At 32.5% G+C, this 11364-nt stretch overlaps 1 protein-coding gene across 1 annotated transcript; it reads left to right on the top strand.

Annotated features, from left to right (window-relative positions):
* Positions 1 to 1510: 1510 nt before the first annotated feature.
* On the top strand, positions 1511 to 3162 carry LOC107951047 (pectate lyase). The gene is made up of 2 exons (XM_016885938.2): positions 1511 to 2482; positions 2574 to 3162. The coding sequence occupies exons 1-2, from the start codon at positions 1637 to 1639 to the stop codon at positions 3039 to 3041; spliced, it is 1314 nt and encodes a 437-aa protein (XP_016741427.1). The 5' UTR covers positions 1511 to 1636; the 3' UTR covers positions 3042 to 3162.
* The last annotated feature ends 8202 nt before the right edge of the window (positions 3163 to 11364 follow it).

Raw genomic sequence — 11364 nt, 5'->3', positions numbered from 1 at the left:
GATGAATATAAATAATTAATTCAAGTTTATTTTAAATATTAAATTTTTTATTCTTAATTTATATTGATTATAATACCAAATTTCATAATTTTAAATTAAACATTTATATAATAATCATGATTAGGTGTTCAAATTGAGTAAAACCCTATATGGTTTCAAATAGACACCTTGTGTATGGTATGAAAGGCTAACTCAGTTCCTTATTGCTCAAGGTTTTGAAAGGGGTTCTGTTAATTTGAGATCAATATGGCTGGTGAATTGAGCTATTTCCTTAGATTCCAAATTAAGCAAATGAAAGATGGAACTTTTCTTTCACAAGAAAAGTGTGGAGAAAAAGTTTAAGCTGGAAAATGCTAAAGTGGCTAGGACACTTATGGTTACCCGTGAGAAACTATCTAAAGATGAGAAGGGAATGCCTAGAAAGACCACTTATAGAATTACAATTGGTAGTCTCTTATATCTTACTACTAGTAGACCTAATTTATCAATTTAGTGTAAGAGTATGTGCTAGATACCAGGCAAGTCCAAGAGAGTCCTATGTTAAAACTATGAAGAGGATTACTCCATATGTCCATGAAACTACTAATTTGGGAATTTCATTCTCAAAGGATAATGCTATGAGTCTAGTTGGTTATAGTGATGTTGACAGGACAAGTAACATTGATGATAGTAAGAGTACATCAAGTGGTTGTTTCTATATTGGTTCGAACTTGGTGTCATAGTACAATAGGAAGCAAGCTTCAATTTCATTGTCTACCGCAGAAGCTGAGTAGATTACTGCAAGGAATTGTTGTGCTCAACTACCATGGATGAAGCAAATGATGAAGGATTTTGAGGTTGAGTTGGATATGAATTGTGATACCAAATCAATTAATAACTTAAATAATAGTAAGTGTAGCTAGTATATATAAGGAAATATGCATTAAAAATCACCGTAAGGGTTCAATTATGCCTCCAATCTCTATACTATTTAGACTACTAAAATCCAATCCTTATTTTTTAAAAATTTACATGATTAAGTCCTTTACTTATCCACTTTAATTTTTTCCAGAAAAAAATCTAATTGGTAACACAACTAATAAACTTTCATTAAAATTGAATACTTAGTATTTTTATATTGAAAGGTCAAATTAAAAATTAAAGTCCAATTGATATCACATATTCAAATTTAATAGAAATCAACCAAAAATGTTACCAATTGAACTTTTACTTTTTAAATCAACCAAGTGGAAGGACTAAAATCTTGAAATTGAAAGCAAACAGATTGAATTTCAAAATGTTAAAGAGTAGAGGGATTGGAGAAGAATTAGAGCAAAATTTATTTGTAATTTTCAAAATTAGGCATTCAAAATGTCGTAAAAAATGCAAGAAAATTCTCAACTATTTTTATCAAAAAAATCCCAATGTTTTGTAGGCACGAGAAACACGGATAGCCAAGTGTGTTTTGTAAATTTTATAATTTTAATGAATCCCGGTGTAGTATAAATAGCAACATGATGGTGGTATTCCATGCAGATCAAGCTCGAGTTCCACAATTTGGAATCGTAGCTTATCTCTCCTATCCTATCAAGGTCCTGTTTGTATCCAACTAGTTGTTTCCAGGACCTAGGCTTCGATAGTTAAAATAAAAACCACCATGGGTATTGCTGGCTATAGTTATAGTTGGTTTTTGTTGTCATTTTTCGCCCTAATTCCAACACTAAGAGCTCACATCGCTGAATATGACGAGTATTGGAAAGCACGAGAATTGGAAGCCATTGAAAACCTGAACAAGGCTTATCACCCCAATCCAGAGGAGGTGGTCCGGCATTACAATGACCACTTTTCCAGGACCATGCTTGAGTATAATAGCACCAGAAGGGCGTTGAAAGGGAAGAAAAAGGGTCCCTGTGAGATTACCAACCCCGTTGATAGTTGTTGGCGATGTGATCCTAACTGGGTAAAGAACAGGAAGAGGTTGGCCGACTGTGCCCCTGGATTTGCTCGTGGTACTACCGGTGGAAAGGACGGTAAGTTTTACGTGGTCACTGACCCTAGTGATGATAGTGCTAACCCCAAGCCTGGAACCCTACGTCATGCAGTCACCCAACTCAGGCCACTTTGGATCACTTTCAAAAAATCCATGATCATCAAGCTGGAACAAGAGCTCATTGTTACAAGCGACAAGACCATCGATGCGAGGGGAGCTAATGTACATATTTGCTATGGTGCTGGTATTACTGTCCAGTTTGCTAGGAACATCATTATTCATGGCCTCCATATCCATCACATTAAACCCACTACTGGTGGCATCATTAGGGATGCTGAAAACCACCTTGGGTTAAGGACTGCCAGCGATGGAGATGGGATCTCTCTTTTTGGAGCAACCAACATTTGGCTTGACCATCTTTCTCTTTATGATTCCTCTGATGGTCTTATCGATGTTATTCAGGGTTCCACTGCCATTACCATTTCAAACTGCCATTTCACTGACCACAACGAGGCAATCTTGCTTTCTTTTCTATTTTAAACTAAGCTCGAATAGGTTTTTTTTTTAGTGACAAAACAATATAATTGAAATGAAAAAATTGTAGGTGCTGCTATTTGGAGCAAGTGACACCTATGCTGCCGACGAGAAGATGCAGATCACTGTTGCTTTGAACCGCTTCGGTAAAGGATTGGTGGACAGGATGCCTAGGTGTCGATTAGGTTTTTTTCATGTCGTCAACAATGACTACACTCATTGGTTCATGTATGCCATTGGCGGTAGTAGCCACCCTACAATTATCAGCCAGGGCAATAGGTATATTGCGTCAAGCATCTATGTAACTAAGCAAGCGACCAGTAGGGGCTACTTATCACCGGAACAGTGGAAGAATTGGAACTGGGTATCACAGGGTGACCACTTCATGAACGGTGCCTATTTTACTACATCCGGTGATCCTAATGCCAGCAAGCTATTCGATGCTGACAAAATAATGTCTTTCCAACCCGGTCGATTGGTCCCCAGACTCACAAGGTATGCCGGAACACTCCACTGCAGAATTGGTCGCCCTTGTTAAAAACATTATTTTGATATGCATACATCCTCTCTTTTTGGTATGTACAACATTTGATACCCGTGCATTGTACATTTGGGATTTATTGGGAATGATTATCAAGAAATGTTATTATTTGATTCCAGCCTATCTTCTTCTTTTCTACTTTTAATTGATAATTAGAAATCTTATCACGCATGTCCATGTGAAAACCATAATTTTAACCCAAGATGTAAACAAAGATAAGGATAATCTTTCTATTCTAAAAAGAACTCTTGAATGAAAAAAAAAAACTAATCTTAAAGAGAACTATAAACAAATAAAAATAGAAGATCTGTTTTGACATGAAATGGATATATTCATATATCTCTGACTCATCTTTATGAAATGATAAAATATGGCAAAACTTATACCAAAAGTTGGTTCACATAGGAATGGACGCAGTAGTGCATGGAAAAGTCCACGTATAATACGAAAAGGAGTTATTCATGTCCAAGTAAGTTTTAACAATAGTTTGACACTAATAAATAATAACACTAATTATCATGATGTTGTAATCAATTGTAAGTTGGTATTGGCAGCAACCCAATAAAATATATTAATCTAATATATCTAATATATATTCTATTGCAAGGTTTTCTTGCATTTTTGGAAACCTTAAGTTTTGATTTTAGAATTTGCCATGTATCACCCATCATTTTAAAGTTGTCTAATTAACTAAATTTTTTAACATTCATCAACAATCATGGACTAAGACCAATAAGTTTCTATAAATTTGGTATGTCCCAACTTATATATCCGGGTATTCGATTATTTTGTAAAACACATCATTTTGAGAAAAGAAAGAAAGAAAAATTATGAGTTTTCTTGATATAGTAATATTCTCTTATGGCTGCAATTGTAATGGTGATTCCTCCCGATGTACTTGCATCACCATAAACTAAACTTCGTTTTTTACTACATCATTTAAAATGGACAGATCAAGTATATATATATATATATAAAAGGTGGTGTATGAGTTTGATTGCTTTAAAGCTGAACGAGAGTTGAGAATCCATCCAAGGCCCTTAATATTGTTGAAAGATTTGTTTCAAGAATTTCACTTGGCAGGTTTGAGCTTCCACAAATGACGTGTTACTTTTACTAATATAGAGTCAAATATTGAAGCAAACAAACTTGCAAAGCCAACAGTACATAGGATTAATAATTTGGTGTCTTTGTTTTGGGTAAGTAAATTACTTAGTTCCACTTTTTAATTTGCAGGTGCCAATGATTGAGTTCAAATGAGTTATATTTTAATGGGTTCTACGACACCATTGCACTGTTGTTATTGAGCCGCACTATAACCTTATTTGTAATATTTACATTAAAAATTACTTTACCTTTTGACAATAATTTTTATGTTCTAAAAATTGTAAATTTTGTTTATTTTTATATTTTAATTTTGAAGATTTGTTTATATTATATTTTTCCTTTCACTATTATTTTTACCTCAAAAATAATATGATGTTAAATTCTATTTTGTATAAATGTATATTTAATTAACTGAAAACATGATCATTTTATTTTATTGTAACTTTTAAATTTGATAACAATAATTGCATAATCTCAAATTTTGTGATGAAAATGTTTGAAAATTCATAATATCAAATTTTAGGTATACTATGTTACTAATTATGATATAAAACTTAACTGACAAAACTTGGAACCAAAATTTATTCGGTAAATGGAATAAGATATTATCATCATCATCATCGAAAATGGTAGTTTGTTCATAATATTATTAAATTGTTATAGATATTATTGACAACACTTTTTGAATTTTTAATAAAAATTTATATTATGAAAATAATTAAATGATTAGTAAAATTAGTAATATGAATAAAAATCATCAATTATATCAAATTAATTGATTTAAAAACTCAAAAAATATTTTAATTTTAAAAATTGAAATTATACATTTCTTTGAAGCTTCATATCTAATTCTCAACTTGTATAATCATATTTATGACTCTCTCCATAAATAAACATATTTATAACACTAGAGTAGTGTTTGGAAAGGCACCTAATAATTAAATTTGGGTATAATTATCAGTAATTACAATAAAATGACATGTTTGGGTAATCATTTTAATTGGCGGGTTCCTTCGAATTGGGTGTGATTGTTAAATTAAGTTTTATTTGATAATATATTTTGATATGACAAATTTAAGTGTTTTTGAATAAAAGTTAAAGTTGAACAAAATTGACAAAATGATTTCTCAAATGAAGTCTAAGAGATAATAAAATTTTCAATCCTTACTTTAAAACTCTTAGAACATTTTTAAATCAACCTTAAAGTCAAGTTAAAATGATTTTAATCAAGTAAGAACCATTTTAACGAGTCAAACTATTTTTAAAATATGTCAGAAAAGCTCCAGGCAAAAACTGTTGATACTTTTTGGCCAAGTATCAATAGTTTTCAAAATATCGATACCCCTTTGAAAATCGATACCAAATTGAGATTCTGTTTTTTTACAAATTCAGCTAAGTATTGATCTGGTATCGATACCTTTCATATGGTATTGATAAAATTTTTCTCGTATCGATATTTAAGCTCCAGCAGTCACTGAATTTTTCATTTAATGCAAAAATTATCAATACCATTTTATCTAGTATCGATACGCACTATTGCAAGTGAATTAAATGCACTGATTTTCACATCCTCAATGGCTTTATTCATTTCTCCAACAACAACCATGGTTGGAAATTAAGTAGCAGTATAAATACCAGCTTCCAAATATCTTACAAAAGCAAGAGAGAATATTCAAGCATAAAGATCAATCAAACAACTTTTGTCCCAAATTTTTCTTTCATTCACTTGTGAGTTTCATTATTATTTCATCAGTTAAAATGTTCTTCTTTATAATTGAGCTTAATTTGCAAATACATTGATCTTGTAAGGATAATTTTTTTTTTTTTTGCTTCTTTGTACCTCTTTGATGGGGTTTGTGTCTTATGGTTTGTGGTAGAAATTAAGAGAGTTTGTATGGTTAAACCTTTCCTCAAAGGTTATCAAATTGGTGAATTTAGGAAAACCCTTAGTTGTGGAAAACTAAGGTAGTGGCATAGACAATTGAGGCCTAACCACTATAAATCGAAGTGTTTATTGTCTCTATCTTTTTCTGAGCAACCACAAATTTTTAAGAGGCCAATTTACCCCCTTTGGTGATTTCAAATTGAATTATCAAGCTAACAATTGGTATCAAAGTTAGTCTTTATTAGATGGTTTAACGAGTAGATCCTTGAGGAAGCTCAATAATCATCAACTCAATTCCTACAATGACATTTACTTCCGACTCAATTTTTCTTGGTGAGTCTCAATATATGTCTAAGCTTCCTTATTTCAATGGTTCCAATTACTCATATTGGAAGAAAAGGATGACGCTATTCAACTAAGCAAATGATCTTGTGGTTTGGGATATTATCATGGATGGCCCTTCAATAGTAAGAAAGAGAGCTCTTAGTTCCAAAGAGTAAGAAAGAATGGAACGAAAAAGATAGAAGGAGTATTCAACTCAACGCCAAGGTCATGCACACTCTCATTTGTGCACCTGGTTCGGATGAGTATTGTAGAGTATCGTTATGTTCGAATGCTGAGGAGATATAGGATAAACTGGAGGTAACTCATGAGGGAACTAGCCAAATGAATAAGTGAAAGGTGGAATCCTCACTCTTAATTACGAGATCTTCAAGATAAAGCCCGAGGAAGACATCAAAACAATGTTTGATAGATTCACCATCATCATTAATAGACTAAAATCCTATGGGAAGACCTATCTCAATGAAGAAGTTGTGAGGAAGATGCTTCGAAGTTGTGACAGTAATTTTTATTGACCCAAAATTTATTAATTGTTGAATTTATTAATTTAAACAGTTATATTAATTAATTTTGGTCAAAATATAAAAGACAAAAAAATTAATATTTTTTTGAAAAGAATATAATTAATATATGAATTTGATTCATACAAAATATTAATTTTATATATTTTACCTAATTTATTAATATAAACGGTTATATTAATTAATTTTAATCAAAATATAAAATACGTGGAAATTAAGACATGGAAATTAATATTCTTTTGGAAAAAGAATATAATTAATATATGAATTTGATTCATACAAAATATTAATTTTATATATTTTACCGAATTTATTAATATAAACAGTTATACTAATTAATTTCAGTCAAAAAATAGAAGACATGGAAATTAATATTCTTTTGGAAAGAATATAATTAATATATGAATTTGATTCATGGAAAATATTAATTGTATACATTTTATTGAATTTATTAATATAAACAATTATATTAATTAATTTCAGTCAAATATAAAAGATATGAAAATTAATATTCTTCTGAAAAGAATATAATTCATTTTTCTAACTTTCCATTTGTCTTCTCTATTAATAAGGGAATAATTCTATATTCTTTTGGAAAGAATATAATTTTTTTTTCTAACTTTCCATTTGTCTTCTCTATTACTAAGGGAATAATCCTGATTTTCCTTTTTAATATGTGATATCAAAAAGGATAAAATGATGATAATCGCTTAATGTGTTAAGGTTACCAACTAAATAATTTAAAAGGTCTAGCAACCGTTTTTAACTCCCTCTCAAAAGTTTAAGACAAAGTGGTTGTTCATTTTTTACGGGGTGGACTACTTAGAGGTCGGGTTGTTTTAATTGTGGCTTGGAATCGACATCAAATTAGCAGCATCCTTTCTACATTTTCAGTAAAGGAGGTATATTTTCAACATTATTTTAACCCGATTCGTTCCTTGTACATGGATCCTTGACTATGGATTGCTGGAATAATTTCTTCACTGCGCCATGGGATGTACCAACAGTCCCAACAGTGGTACCAGATCCACTTGTACGATAACCCATTTGATTTATTATTTGCAAAGGTTGTAATTTTATAAATACAACCTAAGTGACGTGCCTTTCTATATTTCTCTTGTACTTCTCTTCTCATCTTACTCCTTCGTATGTAAAATGAGTTTCTATGATTGTAAATTGTAAAAGTTGATATTAACTAGAGGAAAAGAAGGTTGGACTACCTAAAGTGGAAAAGAAGCTTGAGAAGCGACATAAACCCTTAGGACTCCCTACAGTTCTCCCATTGGCTTTAGAGGAACCACATTAGTTTTATGGGCTATAACCATTGTAATTATTTACTACTTTATATTTTTCTTGTATATGATACAATTGATGATATGTTAGCGAGCATGTTATATGTAACACCCTTTACCCGTATTCGATGCTGAAAAAGGGTACGAGGCATTACTAGACTTAACACACAAACTTTCATACAATTCTGAGTTATCAATTTGTATCCAAATTAAAATTTTTTGCAAATACTCATAAAGTCCCTAATATGAGCCTACGAGGCCCAAAACATGCTTTGGAAGTGGTTCGAGACTAAACCAAAGAAAATTTTACAACACTTAGAAAATTTTTCACTATACAGGGGTCAGACGCTCGTGTGGAGAAGGAAAACACCTGTGTGGGTAGGCCGTCTGCTCACACACGACCGTGTCTCGAACCTGTGTAACTCTCTGTTTGTCACCCAAGAACAAATTGAAGACACATAGCCAATTCACACACCCGTGTGCTAGGCCATGTGGTCGAATTAAAATTTATGATTTTTCATAAAATAGGTGCAGACCTCACACTCCTAAGACACACACCCGTGCCTGAGGCCGTGTCATCCACACGGTTGAGACACACGCTCGTGTCTCTGCCCATGTGCTCAAATCTGAGCATTCTGTTTTACGAATTAAGGGTGTAGGGGACACATGGCCTAAACACATGCCTGTGAGGCAAGCCGTGTGTCGCACACGACCTAGACACATGCCAGTGTGTCCATCCATGTAGACAAAAATAAGGCTATTTACCAAGCCATTTTTCCACCCTTTGTTGCACACACTTACACAACTCAACATAGCACCAATACAAACATTTACATACAACCAATTCAGCCACAACTAAGACATTAACACATCATTCACATTCTACCATTTATCATGCACAAACATCACATATTTATCAACTCAAAATCAAGGAAAAACTTCACATCCATGAAAGGCATCATCATATAAATTGCTTATACCAATAGTAGCCAATTTCAAATGGCCTTATACAAAATGAACTCTTAACTTCTATAAGCCAACACATTTGGCCAAATCAATTACGACACATAACAAAATGACCAAGTCCCTTATACATGCCATAACTCAAAATGCTAAAATCATTGGTACCAAAACAATTGTTGATAGTGTGAATGAATCTCCAAGGGTCTTTGATCCCCGAGCTAGCTTGGTGACACTATAAGACAAGGGAAGGAAATGGGAGTAAGCTTTAAAGCTTAGTAAGTTCCTATGCAAATAATAAGCATCATAAGCATACATTTGACAGACTATTAGCATAATGAAAATTGGCATGAATGTTATAAAATCTTATAGTCATACTTAATCAATCACAACCTTATCAAGGTTTCATCACATATCGACCTCATTACATATGAGTTTTATGTACATACCTGTACCAACTTGTAACATACCATAGTCTTTCACAACTTTAACATTCCAGTTGAACACTCAAAATATTAACGGATACTCAGAAATCTTGCACAACAGTGCGAAATATGTAGCCAAAGCTACCTCACATCTCATATTATATATAGACTCGCTCTCGAGCTATTCACGGGCCTTCTCACACAAGCTGTCAGTCAAGATATAGCTACTCAGTGCTGCTCACACAAGCTGTCAGGTATTTGTAACATATGTCGGACTACCCAGCCACTGGTATGATGTACAAGACCAGGACCCGGATCATATAAATACATAGGTTTCTAGTGACATGTCACTCGTATCCTATTCTATTCCTAACGCTCTACCGGGAATTCTCGCTTGTTAAAACTTTGTCGAATACATCCAAGAGTAAATCACAATTCATACAATATTAAAGCATTTAAAACATAAATATAACAATGCATTATTTACATACGAACTTACCTCAGTACAAAAATTAGTAGAATTTGACCTAATCGTTAAACACTTTGTTTTTCCCCCAATCTAGGTCTGAACCTCTTTTTTATTGATCTGTAATAACAAATTTAATTTATTTAATACACACATTGTTCAACTCAGTCCAAAAATCATATTATGAAAAAATTACATTTTTTGCCCCTAACGTTTCATATTTTTACAATTTAGTCCCTAGGCTCGTAAAATGATATTCATCCAATTTCTTCATTACCCAAGACTAGCCGAACTTTATTGTACTCATACCAACCCACATTTTTCATTTAATCACACTTTTACTACTTATTTTATAACTTTTACAAATAGGTCCTTTTTGACATTTTTACCGAAAATCACTTAGCAAAAGTCCTTTTTTTCTAACAACGAACATGCATTTTCTACCATTAACCATCAAAATACACATATGTCTAACATGGATCAAACCCTAGACCTTAATCATACCTCAAATTAGTTCTAAAAATAGGTAGCTCGAGTTACAACGACTTCAAAAATGTAAAGAGCATTAAAAATAGGGCAAGAACAGACTTACAATTGAGCTTGGAAGTGGCCAAACCCTAGCTATGGCTTCCCTTTCTAAGTTTTGGTTATGGGAGGAAGAAGATGGACAAATTTTGGCATTATTTTGGCTTTTTATTCATTTAATTACCAAATGACCAAAATTCCCTTTTCTTAAAACATAAAATTTCTCTTGCCTTATGTCCATTTTTGTCCACTAACTTAACAGATGGTCTAATTACCATCTAAGGACCTTCAATTTAAAATTTCATAGCAATTAGACACCTCTAGCATATAGAACTCAAGTTTTGCACTCTTTGCAATTTAGTCTTTTTTGCTAAATTGAGTTCTCAAACGTCAAAATTTTCGAATGAAATTTTCACAAAATCATTCCATAAAATTGTAGGCCATAAAAATATAAGAAAAATAAATTTTTCTGCGTCAAATTTGTGGTCCAGAAAGCACATTTTTGTCTAGACCCAAAATCGGGCTATTACAACTCTCCCCCATTTAGGGAGTTTTGTCCCTGAAAATCTTACCAGAAAATAGGTTTGGGTACTATTTTCTCATAACTTCCTCGGGTTCCCACGTAGCCTCTTCGACCCCATGTCGTTGCCATAACACTTTTACTAATGTTATACTTTTATTTCTCAACTGTTTAACTTCCCGAGCTAAAATCTTGATTGGTTCCTCACCATAAGTCATATAGGTCGAATCTCAACTTCTGTAGGTAAAATCACATGTGAAGATCAGAACGGTATCGT

The sequence above is a fragment of the Gossypium hirsutum genome, chromosome A13 (genome assembly GCF_007990345.1).
Source record: "Gossypium hirsutum isolate 1008001.06 chromosome A13, Gossypium_hirsutum_v2.1, whole genome shotgun sequence".
NCBI classification, from domain to species: domain Eukaryota; kingdom Viridiplantae; phylum Streptophyta; class Magnoliopsida; order Malvales; family Malvaceae; genus Gossypium; species Gossypium hirsutum.
The sequence above is the reverse complement of the archived record's forward strand: the minus strand, read 5'-3'. Positions and strand labels throughout refer to the sequence as shown.

Excerpts from the sequence above, each read along its gene's own strand:
- LOC107951047 (XM_016885938.2), top strand. The coding sequence starts at position 1,637 with ATGGGTATTGCTGGCTATAGTTATAGTTGGTTTTTGTTGTCATTTTTC. Across the intron at positions 2,483-2,573 it reads ATTTCACTGACCACAACGAG|GTGCTGCTATTTGGAGCAAG; the intron begins GCAATCTTGCTT and ends AAAAAATTGTAG.